Source organism: Bombus pyrosoma, linkage group LG2 (genome assembly GCF_014825855.1).
Source record: "Bombus pyrosoma isolate SC7728 linkage group LG2, ASM1482585v1, whole genome shotgun sequence".
Taxonomy (NCBI): Eukaryota; Metazoa; Arthropoda; class Insecta; order Hymenoptera; family Apidae; genus Bombus; species Bombus pyrosoma.
Genome location: NC_057771.1, coordinates 6065685 through 6085949, shown reverse-complemented (window position 1 = coordinate 6085949; position 20265 = coordinate 6065685). Strand labels below are relative to the sequence as shown.

Genomic DNA, 20265 nt, shown 5'->3' with positions numbered 1-20265 from the left:
AACTGAAATTCATATTTTTATTAAAATTAATACGAAGTCAGGATAAGAAAGGATTTGTATCAAATTACCATTTTCAACATAATTGTATAAATTTTTTTAGAAGAGTACTTTTCTATTTATTTATAAGCTTTCATTGAAAGAAGAATATCACAAAATACTTTTCAAGTAATGAATATTTTATTTTTTGTTATAATTAAAATATACACTGTGTCATGGGTGAAACAGGCGAATAGTAATCAATAGTAACAAAATATTTGTGTTATTTGCTTTAATTTCACAATCTGATCTCTTTTTTATATATATATATATTTTTTCCACACGCAGCAAATATGGTATACATAGTATACAGATTCACTTTCCAAAAGCACAATTAGCTTGGCTTAAAATATTTTCTTTTCTTTTTAGAAAACGGTTTATTTTCCGTGTATACGTGTATTATGAAATTTATTTAAGCCAAACTGTCGTTACTTTTGTAACATCTGAGAAAAACTTGAATGTTTAAAGCCTTATCAGCCTTGTGTGTAATATAATTTCGATGTACCTAAATGTAATCCTCCCAATGCCATATTTACATTTGCTATATGTATTTATTTTGTCATCTTTAAACATTTTTTTTTAGTCCAGAAAATCACAAGATGTATTGGCTGTCAAATTCTCTAGTATTTGTACCATTTCAAATGATACTCTACACATTAACAGTCTTCTTGCGATATGAAGAGCAGTCTTTGTACACCAGACAGGAACAACTGTTTGATGCAAATGCAAAAAATGTCATAGTAGCCTAAATTATACAAAAGTTATATTTCTGCTAGTTTCAATGCCTTAAACATTCTGTTGATTCAGGGTCTTCAAAACATTTTTCATATAACAAGCCATGATCAGTTTCGTTATATTTATACTTGAGTTTTATGAGACATAGGAGTACACGAGTGTAGCAACATTCGGAAATCATTAATTGTATTAAAGGTACTTCCGGAGCTGTAGTTTCCATGACGATTAAAATATCATTAAAATATCAACGAAAACAAAAAGAAAACAGGGAAAAAAAAGAAAGAAAGATACTAAATAACTCATTGTAAAATTCTGTGTACATTGCGGTATATTTATTGCTCTTCTGATGTGATTTCAAATATTGTTTTAGAATATTTTGTAACCATCTTCTACCACTCGCGCACTCTTCGCGTATCTACCCAGGACGTTCATATTTTAATTATATTCATTTTGAAATATTTTTATCTTTTTCTTAATTCCTACTGCATTATATGCTAATTCGCACACGTGTACAACGTATGTATGTGTACACGTATATACATATCAACATACGGGGATACGTATGTTTCTTAGAATACCTTATGATTCGTATAAGTTACAGAACTTACTTTAGTGTACAAACAATTATGGATGATACTAGATAATACGTATAGGTTATAAATTTATGAGGAAGAAGTACATTTAATTAGGAGTACGAACCATTGGTCCATGAATGGTATTTTGTTTTACTTCTATCAATTATCTCTAACTGACACATGCTTTCTGAACTGAAACTGTTTATCAACATAAAGTCCTATTGTGAACAACACAGCATTGTGTTTTCTAATAATAAGATTAACACCAAGCATATAATAAACAATACTTTAGTAATGCAACTTAAGATGCTAAAGAATAATTAGAGTATTAAATTATAAGATATACATGTTAGTATTATGAATCATGAATAACAAGAAAATAGGAGTAAATCAATCGTTTCAATTTTTAGCTGATGTATGTATGGTTGCTATGTAAAAGAAACAGCTTCATATATAAAGTATACGGTTTTAATAAAAATATTTGAACATCTATTTTAATAGTTTCATGAATAGCCTGTTTATGTAATAAGTGATAAAATATGCACAGATAGAAAAAGACATGATTCTTTTGACTCGTTAAATTATACCAATTGTAAATCAATTGAAAATTCATTTCCTCTCTTTTAGTAAATGTACATAGAGCTATCTAGTATTTTACAGACCCAATGTACAAAGATCAGGGAATTTGGTGCTTCTATAAGAGTTTCCCAATGACTCTACTTACAAGCTCTTTCATCCCAAATTTCCCTATCTCAGTCTTAGCCTGCACTCAGACAAAGTTGGTCTACTCCTTACTATATTCTTGCTTTATCACCAAATTTTGAGTATGTAGGATTTATAAATCGGTTTTTAGTACGGCTGATGTCTCTGAAATTGACGTGGTCCCTGACCATTTCCTCTTGGCTTACCTTGAACCCCATATCCCATGTTGTCATACCCATCATAACCGGCGTAATCATAGTTTGCATACATATCGTCATATCCCCCTTGATAGCCGTTGCAATATTCAGGAATGTAACCATAGCCTCCGCCATATCCATAAGCGTAGCCTGGACCCCAAAATCCTTGATTCCTTGGGTCTGGATTAACTTTCACTTTCTTGACATCCACTTCTTTACCATTTATCGTTTGTTTAGGTGTTTTAAGTAATTTGTACACTACTTCTTTCGAGTCAAACGTTATGAAACAAAATCCTTTTCTCTGATTTTTTACCTTATCGAATGGTGCTTGTAATTCGACAATTGTACCATATTGTCCAAAATACGTTTTGATATCTTCATCGGTAATTTCAGGAGTCAGGCCACCCACAAAAATTTTACCATGTTGGGGCTTTTTACTCACCCGTTTGGGATCCACCTACACCAAAACAAAGGAAATCTCATTGAAGGAACAAGATAGAAAAATAATTAGAAAGTAGTTCTTAAGCTTGAGCAAGAGATTTTAATTTCGGCAGTATAACCAACCTTTCTCTTATTGATGTAATGCTCGCCAGAAGCCAGAAGTTTGTCGATCGTTTTGGGATTGGCGAATACCATAAAAGCAAAACCTCGTGAAACACCGGTGTAGGGGTCTATTTTAACGGAGATGCTTTCGATCTCGCCGAATTTACTAAAATGATCCCGTAATTCTTTGTCGGTGGTATTACGCGATAGGCCACCGACGAAAAGCTTGCGTTCGTCATCTTTCCCTGGAATTCCGGCAGTGGCTTGTTGTTGCTGGGGTTGTTGTTGCTGTGACTGTGATTGTTGTTGCTGCTGCTGTTGAGACTGCTGTTGTGTCTGTTGGCCGGTACCCTCGGTCTGGGCTTGATTCTGGTAACAGTCAACCGCCGCCATCGCGTACCGTTTAGAGCTTACCGCGTTAAAAGCACGTCAGAAGATACAAGGTAGGCTGGTCGAACCGATGAGATCAGTAAATGCAACGGTGTACTGCGCACCAGAATAATTTCGGAACAGTTGGCACGCGTCACAGTCGGTTCTTATGGTGAACCGGTGCCGGCTTACGACCGAAAGAAAGAGAGTCAGCAACAGTTTCCGATTCCCTCTAAGCCTCTATTAACACGACGCTATTCGTTCTTTCTACTCAGACGCAATTCATCTCTCCAATCACAACGACAGATCCAACAGACAACGCCGGAAATTCCAGTGTATTTCCGGTGGTCGTTTCATTACTAACTTTAATCAATTTTCCAACAAGCTGGAAAATTGACAGGCTAGTATACTTATTTGTTGCTTAAATTTTCGACTTATTTTTTAATCGATTTCATATTCACGTAGTGGACGATTGCCGAAAGTCCTTGAACATTGCTGAACCTGAACAATACACGAACACCTTTGTTCCTAACCGTGAGATCAGGGTCTTTATTCGCTGAAAGCCGAAAATTGCATATTTCCAGTTGACATCACGAAAATTCTATCGTAACTTTGTCCGTGCTTTAATAAGTTTTCCCTGCATTTTTCGCATAAAGATCGATTCAGGTTAGGTTAACATTTATATAGGTTGTCAAATTGATTTTTGTCAATGATATCAAATTTACATGATACCATTTATTCTATTATTGCAAATTACTGCGAATTATCGTAACATGCATAATCGATGTACACAGGAAAAATTGCTCAACATATCCATAAAGCTGTAAAACTCGAATCACTATAACGATATCGCACACATTTTAATTAAATTCGATGTGTAATTCGTTTAATCTTTACATTTACATGGTACATGTAACAGCAATGTGTATAAGATTTGTGTAATCTTTTTAATTTTATCAGCGTATAAACGTATGTAACGAATAAGAAATGAAAATGAAAATAGTAACGTATTAAGTATTCATATATAACGCATTAACTGTATTCGATTGTATTCGATTTCGATTACCTAATCGAAATTTGTTTTATTGCAAATGTTAAAAGACGTAGCGTTCATGTATTTCGAATTTTTATTTAAAAAATTGAGGAACACGTGGTGTTCTTACTTGTTTGTGCACCGTTTAAAGTCGTTGCTTTCTCAATATACGTATATAAATATAGTCAGACAGAGAAGGTTGTATAAATAAAACACAGACCCTCGGCAACCCCGGCTTATCTTTTCTCTTCAGTCGGAACAGTTTAAGAATAGAATAAGGTTCTACGGGTAGACTGACTCGTTGTTAATTATAGAACACACTTATTTGTACGTACATAAAAAAGGTACAAAAATTGTCATATAAAAACTTGACTACGGAACGGTGGGCATGTAATTTCAAACTATTAGAAAATAAAAGTGTTTACCAACGTCTCCATACGTACATATATCGAAAATACGTTCCTCCTCTTGCACTGTTTTATCGCAGATCCAGTAACGAAAATAAGTTCCGGTAAACTCACTCGATGGCGCCACTTGATTTGGCAATTCGGGAAGACTTTATCAAATATCGGATTTCTCCCAGTTTTCCCCTCTCCGAATCGATTCGCATTGTAAATTTCAATAAAATCAATATTAATACCAAAGATTATCAAGATGAAAGGCGGAGGAATAGATCGGATCGAATGAAATATTAACGACAGGTAAAATTCTACGTTTCCACGTTAAGTATGCTTTATACTCGACTATCTCGAAAAGGATTTATTCCAAATCTAGTCGTTAATTACAGGTTAATATCATTCATATTATGTTACGCTTACCTTACGCGTGATGCGGCATTATATTTATTACGACAGTTGTACCGTACTTCTTGCGTTCATCACCTTTTCTAGGATGCGTTAACGCTTTGTCGTATGTTGTTGAAATAGCAACAATCTTGTCCGTAATCGATCGTATAAATAGACACCCGAATCGCGCAATAGAAAACATACGATTTATTCGATGCGTATAACCATATAACCATATACAAAGACAAGTTGCTAGTCTTTCTACGATTGAAACGAAATTTCTACCCTATCGATGACCACACCTAACACTTACATTTAAACGCGAATATTTGTACGCGTTATTGCCTAAATGCTATAACCTTAATATCAGAGAGATAAATTCATTTGCTCACGAATCGTCGTAGTCTTGCGATATCTGTTACGACCGATTAAAACATAATAATTATATTCTCGTAGCCGATTCTGATCGAAACGCATCCAGTAGGCTAGATGGAGGATCCTCTTTCACCATTCGTAACGGGTTTATTTCTCGTCGGTGGTTTCGTCAAGTACGTTCCCTTGTGATTCTCGGCTTTCTCTGTTCGTCCTTCGATGGATCTCGCTCGATCCTGGTGGCCGAAGAGCGGCGACGAAGGGACGCGGCGCGGAGCCGTTCGACGCCGTGCTCGTAGCCGTTCTGACGGAAGGGTGGAGGGGACGCATAGGCAGAGTGGAAGGGTAGCGGGGCGTCGCGACGCCAGGCGTCGCTGGTGTCGAACCGGCAGCATATCGTTGAGTCGAACGTGTCGTGTGCCGTCGCTATCGCCACCGTGGTCGTTGTCGTCATCGTCGCCGTTTTTCATCGAGCGGATTTTCGAAAAGCCTAGAGAAAGCCGAAGCTCGGTGGTTTTCCGTCGCCGGTCGGGGGGTGAATATTTTTGGTAAAATTGTTTTTAACGTTTGCGTGCAGTTTCCCCCCGATCGAATCAACGCCCGAGCAACTCCCGGTCGTAGAACGGTCACGGAACGATCTAGTCGAGAGGCAAGTGCGCGAGTACAAGGGGCCACGGCTACGCGTTACGGCGAACTGGAACGAGTGGGGTTTGACGAGAGTTTGTGTACGGCCATGCTCGCAACGGAAAAGCCAATGTTTCGCGAGTGCGAGCAGGAGGAAAGCTGAAGAAGGGAAGACGAGCTAGGCAGAGAACGCGAGCAGACCGAGGGAGGGTGAAAGAGAGAGAGAGAGAGTGAGAGAAAGAGAGAGAGAGAGAGAGAGAGAGAGAGAGAAACCCGGAAGAGAAGAGCGTCTGGATCCTGGAGTATCGTTTACGATAGGACACCGAGCCATCGGAATTGCGTTGATCCATTTGCACGAAAGATCGCCGAGAAGATTGGCCAGGGTGCGAGCTGGACGATAACCGTAGTATGAGAGAAGAGCGGCACGCAGCGAGAAGGTAAGGTACTCGATTGATTTGTCGTCGACGTAGACGACGCCTTTTTTCCACCTAGTTCTCCGATCCATTTTGTCGGATATATTCGCGACGATCAAAGGAGAGGAGGGTCGAGTCGAAGAATCGGTTCGGCCGATCGCGTTTCTCGCGCCTGTTCCTCGAGCTGTTCGCTCGGTTATAGTTGGCGAGTTTCTATGCGAGAAGACCGGACGATCCATCCGATCGGTGTGCGCCGTGAACGCGATCGACGAGGGTTAGGGAAAGCTTTCTCAGAACGGTAGAGAGGGGAGGGGTTGGAAGAGGCGGTGGAGGCGGAGGAAAAGAAGGTGGTGGAGGTGGAGGTGGAGGTGGAGGTGGTGGTGGTGGTGGTGGTTTGCAGACGAGGCGAAGGAGGAGCGAGAGAAAGAGAGACGAACGAGCGAACGCGTAACTAGGTGCATCATGAATAATACGCGCAGCTCGCGAACAGGTACACGCTGGTACGATTCTGCGTTCGTGGAAGCGTGAGGGTGTAGAGAAACGTATACACCGATGTATCGCGTATATACGCGTATATTCGCGTACATATAAATATAATCGAACGCACCCAGATATCTATTTATAAGTTTAAACACAGGGCGAGAAGAAGGAGTGGTGGAAATCCGTAGCGGTGGTAGCGATGCTCGTTCGCTGGTAGATACGTGTGCGTGTCAAGCGGCTGCTGGTGGTGGTGTTCTCCGCTAGTGATGCCACGGTGATGCTGCTACTCGTGTGCTGATGATCCTAGCGATCCTAGTGGTAGCGACAGTGTACCAGGCGACGTAATACGGAAGAGGTGGAAACCGATTTAAAAGCCCGCTTTTCGTTTTCCCGCTTCGCTGCAAACAGCTATTACGACCGACTGTACCGACCAGGGGACCAAAAAGGCGGCTGGCTTCCGATTGGATGGAAGGTTAGCGCGCGTATTAAGCGGCATTTTCGTCGTGGTCGGTTCTTTGTCGCGTAGCTCCAACAGAGGCGAGTAAAGCTTCCGAAGGAGAAGAAGAAGAAGAAGTCGTCGAGGAAGGAGGACAAGAGTGCAGAGTATAGGAAGCGAAGAGAGTGGAAGAATAAGTGCTGGCGTTGAGGGATCGTGGTCGCCGCGAGTGCGTCAACGCGGATATGACGAGCGGATACGCCCGGCTCACGTGATACGCGACACAATCGCTTCACCGATATTTCCTCTGTTTCAAAAAATGTGGTAAGTCGTCGAATTTCTAACGATCGACCGCTTGATCCTCCCTCTCCGTTGCCTCGTCGTTCGGTCTCTGCCCGACTACGTTTCCATTCTTCATCCCCGTTACCGTGCGTCGCTCTTTTCTTCCCAATAAAATATACGCGCGTACGTGGCTCGAATCTTCTTTAAAAAGTTACCCAGGTAACTAGAGAACGAATCGGTTCGGATTCTGTAAACACGTGCTCTTGTAAGAGCCGTGTCGTTTCCATATCGTCGTTGTGTTTTCTTCGCGTCGACGAAGCCGCGTACTCTTTATCGCGATAGACTATATAGCAGGGTTTATATACGGATCCGATCGAAGTTTCTCGGTTTGGACGGTGGACGATACGTTTGATTCGTAAACAAACAAGAAACACGCGGTTCTAGCGGATAGTCGGTGTGCGAAAGTCTAACCTAACCGTTCTCTTAATCTCTTCGCTACGCGATTCCTTTTCTCGCGTTTTTACACGTTTCACCGCTCCAATTTTCGAGAACGATGTTAACGGGTTGTTGGCGCGGATAGTCGGGCTAATGGAAAATCGATCAAAAAATTTGTGAACGCTTGGTGGAATGTCTGTTATTAATTAGAAAAAGCCTCGGTGTTGCAACTGTCGTAAAAAGCTGGATCGTTAATTCGTGTTAAAAAGGATAATACCTAAATGCCACTAAAAGGCCAACGTGTTTTTTCTTTAGTACCGGCACCCCGAGTATCACCGTCAGCCATCTCTTCCGTACGACCTTTCTGCGAAGTTGCTTTCATAGAAAATACCGAAACGAGTTTTCGTATCGATGCATCGTTCGTTTCATCGACCATCTTCCACCGGACGAGTAGGAGTAAATCTTTCTTCCTAAGTATCGACCCACGTGAATCGTCCAAATTCCTTGGCTACGAGTTTCCTCGATCTATCAACGCAGGTGTTAAAATCGTACAAGTCCTTGCACGATAGAAAAATAAGCCCGTTAACAGGCCGAAGAAATCTCTACCGATGCGAATTATTCGTAAAACGTAGAAAGACTGTTGCGCGTGGTAGCTTCTTCTTCGTGATCCACCATGAACTTTTGTAGCCTCGTTTCGTTCGAACAGCCTGCAAACACGTGTCGTAAAAATGCCAGCTATCTTCTTTATTACTCGACCCACGGCACACCCTCTTCCACACTGACATTTACAATAATCGATTCTCAAGCGTGTAACTTCGACCAACGTCGTTAATCCGTTCGAAGTTCGCCAGGAATTAAACGTTTCCATTTCGATGGAATTTCGTTTCCGAACGACGAATCCGAAAATCCAGCTGGCGCGCGTCGCTCCTCATCGATTTTCCTTGTCCTCGGATTCCCGTGACTTTGCGTTTGGAAGAAAAGTTGCTGGTTACGTACGTGTTTCGAGGTTGGACGGAAACGATCGGGTCGTTGGGCCGCGAGTCCGTCGGTGAAGACGACGCCAAGTTTCTCGGGCAAGTTGTTGTTAAGGTCGATCCGATTTGCCGCGGTTCGTACTCGCGGACTAATCTCAAGGAAATTCGGGTCGATGCATAATGAGGTTCCACCTTGGATTCCCGGTCGGCATTCCAAGGCATTCCGCCAGGAACGTTGCCTTCCTTACCGAAGCGTAGATTACTCGGACGGACGTCATTGCGTTAAGAAATGAATTCCTCCTCCTCTCTCTCTCTCTCTCTCTATCTATCTATCTATCTATTCGTCATTCGCGATCGTTTCGAAGCAACGTGGACCAACGTTTCTTCCTTTTTCCGACGTTCAAATCCAGCGAAATCAACGTATCGAATTGTCCGGTACGTTTTACAGAGGAAATTTAATCGTCGCGAGATTAACGACACGATAAGTTTCGATGTGACTCGTAGAAAAATCACTGGGCCGTTGCAATTGGATCACGGACGTTTATTCGTATTTTTATGATTTTACGACTTTCAACGCGCGTTTCAGAGATAATGCGCAATAATCAGGACGATCGTATTCGAAAGAGGCAAGGTTCGTCGACATTCACGAACACATCTTTTGTGAACTCGCCCGCTAACAATCAGCCGTGTCTTCACCGTTCGTCCATCGGAACTTATCGTCGTAATAGCTTCGATAAAATAGTCGTTTCGAGCTGCTCTTACCAAACGATATTATCGCGGATGTCGTGACGCATGGTAACGAGTCGGCCAACTCGCGTGACAATATTATCCTGTGGGAAACGTTAGCGCATGTTTATCTTTCCCTGGGGTTGATAGTTCGGAATATTAGAGGCTACTGAATGACGTAAGTACTTACATCATCAGGGACGCAAAGTCACGTATTAGGAAGAAGGTTCCCTTCGCGGACAACAAACTGATTATCCTGAAAATGTCGTTCGAACGAAACGAACGTGTACGTACCAGCAGAATGATCGTAATTTGTCTCATAAGTCGCGTGAAACGCAAGGTTTTTGTCATAAAGCGATCCCACGCAACAACGTTAAGATAACAGCGAGCGTGTTAAAGCGTAGATCCACTTTGGTTTGCTCGATGGAAGGAACACGGCTGACAAGCTCAAGTCGAGGAAGGTTCGCCAAGGTCCAGGACGGGATCAAATGGGATGCGAGGATGCAGTTTTACGTATTTAAGCGCGTAATAGCTGGCGTATCTATGCATCGATGAATTTCTAATTGCGCCACTTTCAATTCTGACGCGAACAGTTCGATCGATCGGCCAGACGTCAGAGATATTCGTCTTGCTGATAAGATCGCGGTTCAGATTTCGAAAATGTTCGCTGTAAATACGAGGTGTCCTCGTTTCCTCGCAAAAATTCTTCCTCTCTTCTCCAAGAGTAACGTCTCTTATCGTCAGCCTTCGACGAAAATAAAATTTGCTCGTTCGGACGATTCGACGTGGGTTCGGATCGCAGCAGCGAAGTTAGCTTCTTTCCTGTGACCGAAACTTGGAGCGTTTGCCCAGGTACCGGCTCTCGGTTCGAGTCGAACGAAGCCGATTCGAGTGCCATTTGGTCGAGAAACTGCGCGCTTTGACGTTGCCGCTGCCACGATCCTCGCACGAATCCGATGATCCTTTTATCACCAAAGACGGCGTACGTCGTACAAACTGGAAAATTCTTCAACGGCGCTTTCCTATCTCGCGCGAGACACGAGCAACGTCTAGTAATTGCACACGACACCGAGAAACAGGGCGCTTTCGTACGAGACAGAGCGTGGCGCGTGTGCCTGGAGGTAGCGCCATTAGAACATAATTCACAGAGACGCGGCAGCTCGTCGCCTGGCTATTGTATATCGCTGAAACGTCGATCGTGTCAACTTTGACACACGGAGAATCGCGCTATGACGCTCGTAGCATTCGTCGCTTTTCTGTTTGCGTTAGTGGGTTAGATACGAACCGGTGACAAGTTGTTCCACAGCGAAGGTTTTCCACGGCCGGCGAAGCTTAACGCACCATAAATAAATCTGGATCTTGTTTTGCGAGGCGAACAGGAATAGCGAACGGAATAGAGATAAATAATGCTGGTTGAACGTACACACACGGCACAAGAAATAGAAGATGGTCGGGTGGATGGGGAAAGCGGAGGAAAACGAGAAACCTTGAAAAGATACTCCGATCCATTATTAGGAGAGTGGCGCCAGCGAACAGGAGGGAAGAACGTCGTCCTACGGTTTTACGAGGACGGTGCAGTTTGGCGAAGGAGCGTCTGATCCCGGCGACGAAAAACAAAAGCTCGGTTCGGGCGTGTTCGCTCGATATTCAGGCTAATGATATTCGGTATCGTCGCAACTAGAGTCACGCAAGCTAAACAGGCCGACGTATAGAGAGACCGACTTTGATTTTCTTCGAAACGCCGCCAGTCACCGTCGCCGCCACCCCTACTTTGTCATTTCCCTAATGAAAGTTGCGCCAAGCCGTTAAGAAACTTTATTAACGCGCCGCAAATACCGGAACGCGTCTTCGTTTCCGTTTCATCCGCAGCTTACTCTCGCGTTTCTTTCCTTCCACGTTCTCTCTCACTTTCAATCAACCATACTTTTTTTTTTCCATTTTCCATTCTTATTCAAGCGATATTCCTTTCGACAACGGTTACCTATCAAGTTTACGATAACGCGGAAACGTCAAGACGAAAGTAGCACGATTTTTACTATACAGCCACGTGTCTAGATTAATCGTCGTTCGTTGCACTTTGGAGTCGTATATCGTTGGTCTGATACATTTGTATACGTAGCACCGTCGTATAAATTAATCAAAGTCGCGTTACGTCGCTCCAAGGCGGAAGATTTTCCTTCGCACGTACGTTGTATGTACATGCGAAGTTGCAGACAATCGTCAAGTTTCTTCGAGCAAAAGAGACGGGGAATAAATTCGATCCTGAGATTCGTAAAACTTTGACGCACGGTAAAAACGAAATAAACGAGAAGAAGGCGAACGTAGAAGAACGAACGTAGTAGAATTTGGACGGATCGCATTATGCAAGAGTAACAGCAATGAGAAATAAGATAAAAAATTGTTCATCTTTTGTGATTTTCTTTTGTAAACGTAAACCCGTTGATACAGTCTGCTAAGCGGCGATAAGAAGATTCGGCGTAATGCCGTGGCATACAACGATACGACGTTCTTTGCCGGTGCAGGATTAGCGCGATGACGTTCGAATTGCAATTGCATCGGGTTTCCGTTTCGCAACGCTTCCGCCGACGGATTGCCTCAGCAGCAAGGAAATATCGTTTCCTTTTCTGTCTGGATAGTTTGTTACCGTTGAAACGTTCCAAGTTTCGCTTTAACGATATCGATCTGTTCTAATCCAATCGCCATCCATAGGCGGCCACGATTCTCACCTTATCGTCATTTTTTATTCAACTCGATGATGAGTAATTATCAGATTGCGGATTTTTGTTCGTTTATGGACAATTTTAACCCTTTGCACTGCTATGTCGAGCGTGACTCGACATCAGCTTTTATCTCAGAAGCTTCTTTGTCGAGTCTCACCTTTTTTTGTGAAACGTGCGGAAGAAAAGCAACGTTGCATCCTGGAAATTGTTTCAAGGAATACCATACACTTCAAAATTACAAAATACAACAATAGTGGGAATACAACTGGTTGTTGAGAATTGTGGATCTTAATCGCTGAAATAAAAATAAAGGAACACTAAAGTTACGCTTAGAGTTCTACCCTTTTTGTTAAAATTTGCGGAAGAAAAGCAGCATTGTATCCTGGAAATTGTTTCAAGGAATACCATACACTTCAAAATTACGAAATACAACAATAGTGTGCGTTGAAGTGGTGACCACTTCAAAGAAAACTCTACATTTGGTCTTTTTAGTTTTCTCAAGCACCGAAGCCATCGACCAGCGTATAGACAAAAGACTGGGACGAAGGCAGACCATAAACAGTCGACAGGCGACGTTAGCTTTGGGGGTTTTCAGTTAGAGGGTAACACGGCTAGCGTGCGGATCTGGACCAGCTCAAATTATATTCCTACTTGTACTTACACTTCTGTATTAAATTATATTTTCTACCTTACAATTTATCCACGCGTTTCTCTGTTTATACATCTAGTAACCTCGACAGTGAGAATAAAACTGGTTGTTGACAATTGTGGATCTTAATCGCCGAAATAAAAATAAAGGAACACTAAAGTTACGCTTAGAGTCCTACCCTTTTTGTTAAAATTTGCGGAAGAAAAGCAGCATTGCATCCTGGACATTGTTTCAAGGAATACCATACACTTAAAAACTACAAAATACAACAATAGTGGGAATAAAACTGGTTGTTGAGAATTGTGGATCTTAATCGCTGAAATAAAAATAAAGGAACACTAAAGTTACGCTTAGAGTTCTACCCTTTTTGTTAAAATTTGCGGAAGAAAAGCAGCATTGTATCCTGGAAATTGTTTCAAGGTATACCATACACTTAAAAATTACAAAATACAACAATTGTGGGAATAAAACTGGTTGTTGAGAATTGTGGATCTTAATCGCTGAAATAAAAATAAAGGAACACTAAAGTTACGCTTAGAGTCCTACCCTTTTTGTTAAAATTTGCGGAAGAAAAGCAGCATTGTATCCTGGAAATTGTTTCAAGGAATACCATACGCTTAAAAACTACAAAATACAACAATAGTGGGAATAAAACTGGTTGTTGAGAATTGTGGATCTTAATCGCTGAAATAAAAGTGAAGGAACAATAAGATTACGCTTAGAGTCTCACCTTTTTTGTGAAACGTGCGAAAGAAAAGCAGCATTGCATCCTGGACATTGTTTCGAGGAATACCATACGCTTAAAAACTACAAAATACAACAATAGTGGGAATAAAACTGGTTGTTGAGAATTGTGGATCTTAATCGCCGAAATGAAAATGAAGGAACACTAAGGTTACGCTTAGAGTCCTACCCTTTTTGTTAAAATTTGCGGAAGAAAAGCAGCATTGTATCCTGGAAATTGTTTCAAGGTATACCATACGCTTAAAAATTACAAAATACAACAATAGTGGGAATAAAACTGGTTGTTGAGAATTGTGGATCTTAATCGGCGAAATAAAAGTAAAGCAACACTAAGATTACACTTAGAATTCATATCAAATTAGTTTTAGATTTATTTACTAAACGATTTCCAGGATCTTCGTCGATACACATTTGCACGCGTCTCAGCACTCTCTTTGTCTCATCATCTTGCCGTACCACACTGCCAACGAAACAGTTACATTCGTCTGTTTTTCGAGACGCCGCGCACACACATACTTCCACACACTCATATTCACATACGTGTGTCACTACTACGCTGCCAATCAAGTCTAGCACACAAAATTATACATATTTCAATATTTTCTCAATTCTTCCTTTATTTATTCAAATTGTCTTATTTTTTAGTCAAAGTAAATTTCGAATAAAACGCTTAAAAGCTGCTGGGAACGAAGTTGAAATAAAATTCGGAGTGCACAAAGGGTTAAGACGCGAAAGAGGCACACGACGCGCGTAACGCGTAAAAATACGTCGAGCGTTGGAAGCGACGGTACTTGTTGTAACAGCGGTATTTGAGACAGTTTTTCCACTTGCGTCTATAAAAATACGAATTTTGAAAAATACACACGCTCTGGTATTTTGAACAAACCTGTAAATATCAGTTGCGAGTCTATCAAAATCGAAGCAGTTTTCGAAGTGCGCTGTAAATTCATGGTCAACTAATATTCGTAGTAACGAACATTTGCGCTTTTGAATATGAAATTTACATTGTTCCTTGTCTTCTGATGAACGCGATTTCGTCATCGAACCTACTTCGAAACTGTTCGACCGGTAGAATTTGACAGTTTCGACGTACGATTCGCTTTTGATGGCCGAAGAAAACACGACCATCTCCGCGAGAATAAACGACAGGGCGAATAACAGAAGAGAGCGATCGTATATCGAGTTGCGGCATGAAAGAGCCGAGAGTTAAAAGGAATAGATTATAGTCGGAATAATACGAATAATGCGTACTTCTTAAACTCGGCCGATTAGAAATTCCAAGCGCCCTTCAAGTTGCATCGCTTGAAATTCTTTCCTCTCGACTTTTACATTTTAATGCGTTCGACGCGAGCCCGAGTCAACGCGGTACACACTTTCGTCTCTTCGATATCCATCGGCTTATTTTCATCAATTTTGAAACGTACGAGCCAAGTACGAGCGGAGCAATTTGCTAGTTTCGAAACCAGTAGACGAAATTTCTCTCGCGATGAGATTTAATATTCAAATATCGTTCGTCTTAATAGCTGTATCTTCGAGCCCCGTGAAATGTCGCCGGTTTTCCTGTTATTTCCAAACGATCTGCATCTTCGAATCTAACAGGTTGTTCTCGTTTTCAATTACGTCGGATCGAAATTCTCCTGGCCGATCGCGGACCGGCGTTAAAATCAGAAAATCAAAACAGATATCCTTGAATACAAATATCGTGTTTGCCTTCTGCGATTTATGATTTTAACCACGAACTTGGGCGCACGAATATCGAGCGTTTCGCCTGAGCCGCAAGGGCATCATCCACTTGATGCCGAGGAACGGAAGATAGATGGCGAGTCATCGATGTATTACAAGTGTCTCTTGCAGGGTAGAAACGTCAATTCTGCAGATTCGCTGTTTGGATATCATCCGGAATGTTCTCGGCTGTTCGTCATCCAAAGTGTCAACTATTTTTAAAGCCCTGTTCCTTTTTTCTTTTTCACCGCGGCAGCGAGACCTCGCGAACGGACAAAAGCTCGCCATGGATCGAGGGAACGTAAAATTCGAGTTAACGCTATTTCGAACGAAAGACAAGAGAAGTTCGACGATCTCGATGGCTGCCCGGACATGTGTCTAGGAGTAAAAATATCTCGAGTACGATTTTGAGAAGAAGCTCGGATCGCAGGATGAGCGGGATACGCTAGCCAAATGCTCCATCTTCGGTACTTCCGACGTTATTCTCATTTCGCTCGCGTAAGGTGCGATCTATCGGAGTCGAGCAATTTTTAGTTTTGTGGCAGTTAGGTTGTTTACGGCCGCCAGACGAAACGCACGTCGATAACTTTAGAAATATCGAGAAAAATTTGCATGGAAATGGCAATAGTATTTTGATGACGTTATTACGCGCTGAGCGAATAAATTTCCATCCAGTTTGTTTCACAGTCGCGTCCGTTGTATCTCATTAGCAAATTGGTCGATTTAATAGAAATCAAACGAACCGTGTTCGTGTACCTTGCGATTGATATTCCGCCAATTAAAGAGCTTCTGGGAAAACGCGCCCATAATAAGACAAAATTGCGACGAACCTTTTAATTCTAGTTGTCTAAAATCGCGTACTCCGATCGATAATTACAGCGAAATAAACGACAGTTTCGTAATATGTAATTTGGCTGTTCGATCAAACGAATACACCTGGCATCTACACGTAAATTTGGGCAGTTTACTTGTGTCACAAATTTAGGTCCACGTTGTTTACTTGCCATTGACCATAGGTCCTTTTTCAACTAGATCCTCAATTAGCATACTTCTCTCTCTCTCTCTCTCTCTCTCTGTTCGGAGTACTCGGCGTCCTAACCGAGTTCATCGATGACGACGTGAAATGTGATTCGATCGTTCTCCTTTCTAGATTGGTTGCACTGGTATATCGTGTATTATATCTCGAATAGTTCGCAGAAGACGAGGACGAAGAAACAAAAGGGACGAGTGACACAGAATGGGAGTTACATATTTCACGAACAATCGGCCTTCTTTCACGAAAGTCGAGGGACGACTTTGTGATGCTGAAATATTGATATCAGGCCGGAAAACTCGGCTCCAGTTAACGGACAATAGAATCACGTAGGACGCATTGCACCGGAATCGATGCTCCTCCGTGTTTTTCCTTTCTCATCCGTGTGCCTCCTTTCTGTTCCTCCACCATAAATACCCTTTCCAACTTTTTCCTCGTTTTTTCCTCGCGCGTCATTCCTCTCATCTTCTTCTCAAAGAAGGCCAATTTTTTCCAGCCGCACGTTTTCTACGACGCACGATGTTCTTATTTTTTCCCCCTCTGGCCCTTGCCGTCAAAATCCGTTTCCACGAGTTACGTAAACGTTCTGTCCAAAACTGCGATCGTTCGTAACACGAAACACGTCGATGAAATGGCGCACGTGGCACTTTGGAAAACATAAAGCCAGCCAACGTCATGACACACGACCGTATCGGCTCGTTCTTTTTCAAAATCGCTCTTTCGTTCAAGGGAAATCGACATCTATCGAGCCAGAAATATATCCATCAGCAGACTGTAATTAGTTGAATCCATCGACAAACGTCGTGCGTTCAGAATTCCTGCATCGCTGCAACGACGTATAACATGCGTATTCCCATTCTGTGAAGATTTTAAGGAGCCTTGCGCATTAAATACCCTGCACGATTCTCTCGTACCATTGTGCCCTTTAGAATACGAACACCACACGGTAGAAATACGACAAGCGCAGTTTTCTTGATTCTCTGATTTTGTATTTATTTAACACGTTGACTGCCATAGGGGTCACCGGTGACCGGCACTCGATTTAGCTATAGCGCCGTGGGGGCCACCGGTGACCGGCGACGCAGCAAATATTAAAAGTACATAATTTATAAAAAAAAAGGACAATCGTAATAATTGTCTACAACGGCGTGGGGGTTGGCACTCGCCACGAAAAATGCTTGGAGCATGATTTTATAACTCATTTTATTTGCTGCAAATAATATTTCAACGTAATATGCATCACATAATGAAAAGTTCACGTCGGCGGCTTGGGCAAACCACGGGAAATTCATCTGGCAGTCAACGTGTTAATAGTCAGATTGCCCTTCGATACAACGCGGTTAGAAATAAAGGCGAATAAAGTTGCGTGAGAAAATGAATTGCATTCCTAGTGTCTAGTATCGGCGAGCATAAATAACGCGGATATTTAAGTATTTCCATTTAAATGACGCATTCTGTATAAGTATGTGATAATATATAGAACCGTTGCAGTTAAACAGCAGCTGTTTTTCCACTTTCTAGGAACTAGAACAGAATCAGGCAGTTCTTAGAATCGACATCCATCGACATTAACTTGTGCAAATTACATTCGTAGAATTCTCGATCCGGTCTATGTACAATAATACCAAGCCGGAACCTGTTAACACATTGTTGAGCGGCAATTTTACTCAGAATTTATCTCATATCACATGCGGAGGTAAAACGATATAAATAAATCTTAATAAATTTTGTTTCTTATTCGAGCTTTTAATATTTCTTTTTCGTACGATAAACAGCGTAACGATCATCTACGCGTAATGGTACACAACAGCTTTTCCTTTCGAAGAGCACACTCTACACGCTCTAGTCAGATTCGTTTCTCTGCCAGTGACTATCTTCTCTATGGCGTGGCCTCTCAGTTGTCCGGAAAGTCTGAAAGGTGCATCGTTATAAGAAGCTGTTTTAGAAATTCGAGAAGTGCCAGGTGCAATGCCGCATTTTTTGGAATCCACAGTTGTCCATTCCATAGCTACTTGCAGTAGACATTTGTTGTATCTCGTTTTATCTTCCGGCAGATAGGTACAGCATCGAACAAGGTGCAGTTTGTCAGAAGAAACGGTAATTTTTTGGACCATTTTGAAGTTAAACGACGCTGATGCGAAAAGAAAACGCATCACGAATTTTCTCACGGCTGGTCGGCAACGTTTGGCCAACCGGTCAACGATGTGTCGATAACGATGAACAAGCAAATAAACAAAAGCTTGGCAGCGTGTCTTTTCTTAAGAGCGTTGCTTTTCTACCTTCTTTCGTGATTATCGATTTCTATATCGTTAACCTATAAAATTGTAATTAATGGAAGCCAAATGAGCTCGGCCGCGCGAATCCTTGTTAGTACCAGTTGGCAATTAGTTTCTCCATTAATGTAAACATCAATCAAGCTAGGTGCTTAACCGATACGATCGATTCTCCATTACTAGATTATTGGCACCGGTCTTGATCGTAAAGTATCACCTCGGACGAGGCTGATTAAATATCCAAGTATCTCCAGGTCGCACCTACTTTTACGCTTATTTCCATTAGGTAGCCCATATAGCAAGGTTCGCGCGAAAAAGAAAACGTTGATAACGCCTATTATTACGGTGATATCGATTTCTTCCCTCTTTATCACGCGTAGGTTGACTCTATGGCGTCACGTTAGGGTGCCGCGATGTTTTTAACGAATAATTTATAATTATTACAGACATAAATATGTTAGAATTTAATCTTACAGTTAAGATAAATAATCTGCGGAAGGCACAATGTTTATGTTGAAATAATATCAGGTGATATTTATTAAACAGAATTACAGAACCAAATGTGTTTAAAATATAAGTGAGTGATATGGTATAATTGACGAAGCGTGCAGGTAAAGAATTTATGGATTGCTGACAGTTGGCCAGTTACTCTCAGACTGACTGTAGGTAGCGACCCATGGACTCTTAAAGATTTTCAACCCTATTCTCTATCACGTTGATCGCCACGCCTGTTTTCAAAAAAATCTCCGTCAGGCCACGAGTGCAGCAGTACCAAGCGCTCTCTGCTCGGTGCTCCCATCGATATTTTCATGATGCGAGTCGCTCATCCGCTGGTCTTGCCTCTCGTTTCTTTTGTTTCCATCCCTTCGCATTTGTTTCTCATTTCTCGACTTTCCACAAAATCAGTTTGAATCTTGGCCGAGCAACGAACGGTATAACTTAAAATCTCTGCCCTAATTCGTTACAATGTGGAAACTTATTTCTTAATAAGTCAGATAGCAATGAAAAAGAAAGCTTTTACGAGGCTTATGATCGCGGAAGAAGCATTAGACGCGCATGCAAATAAAAGACGTCGAATGGACCGAACAAAGGCACAAAAGAATTTGAAGAAAGCAACAACTTATTGACCAAATTGTTCCGACCAACCTCAGCTATGTATAGAAGCTTTAGCGTTTTAAATGCTAAATAATTTTTTTAACAAACCATTTTCGTATTACTTTTATAACGATTCGACAGTTTTATTGTTATGGAATATCTTTTCAAATACCTACGACGATCCTTCGCAAGTAGTCGAATAAGCGACACCCGAATATGGGTTTCGTGGCTCACTATACGGCAGTGAGCGTAACTTGTGTAAGTCTTTCTACTCGAAATTTTATTTAATTTCTCTAAACAAAACTGGCAAAC

General features: G+C 41.7%; 2 protein-coding genes across 21 annotated transcripts in view; one reads left to right on the top strand and one right to left on the bottom strand.

Moving 5' to 3' along the window:
- Window positions 1-155: 155 nt before the first annotated feature.
- On the bottom strand, window positions 156-4760 carry LOC122572985 (RNA-binding protein squid-like). Of its 2 annotated transcripts, XM_043738799.1 has the most exons (3): window positions 4634-4760; window positions 2810-3344; window positions 156-2702 (listed from the first exon to the last, which is right to left on the bottom strand). In XM_043738799.1, exons 2-3 carry the CDS (start codon window positions 3179-3181, stop codon window positions 2196-2198), a joined length of 879 nt encoding a protein of 292 aa, XP_043594734.1. In that variant the 5' UTR covers window positions 3182-3344; window positions 4634-4760; the 3' UTR covers window positions 156-2195. The 2 variants fall into 2 exon arrangements, with proteins under 2 accessions (XP_043594734.1, XP_043594725.1); XM_043738790.1 differs by lacking the exon at window positions 4634-4760 and having other exon boundaries at window positions 2810-4558.
- Window positions 4761-5018: 258 nt separating this feature from the next.
- The window catches only part of LOC122572888 (muscle calcium channel subunit alpha-1), a 62904-nt gene continuing 47657 nt past the window's right edge, over window positions 5019-20265 (top strand). For 6 of the 19 annotated variants that reach the window (XM_043738596.1, XM_043738695.1, XM_043738590.1 and 3 more), the window contains exon 1: window positions 5020-6408. The gene's annotated coding sequence lies outside the window, so the exon portion shown is untranslated. Of the gene's footprint in view, window positions 6409-7021; window positions 7625-20265 lie in introns of all 19 variants that reach the window. The other 13 variants (XM_043738581.1, XM_043738561.1, XM_043738554.1 and 10 more) reach the window with 4 other exon arrangements.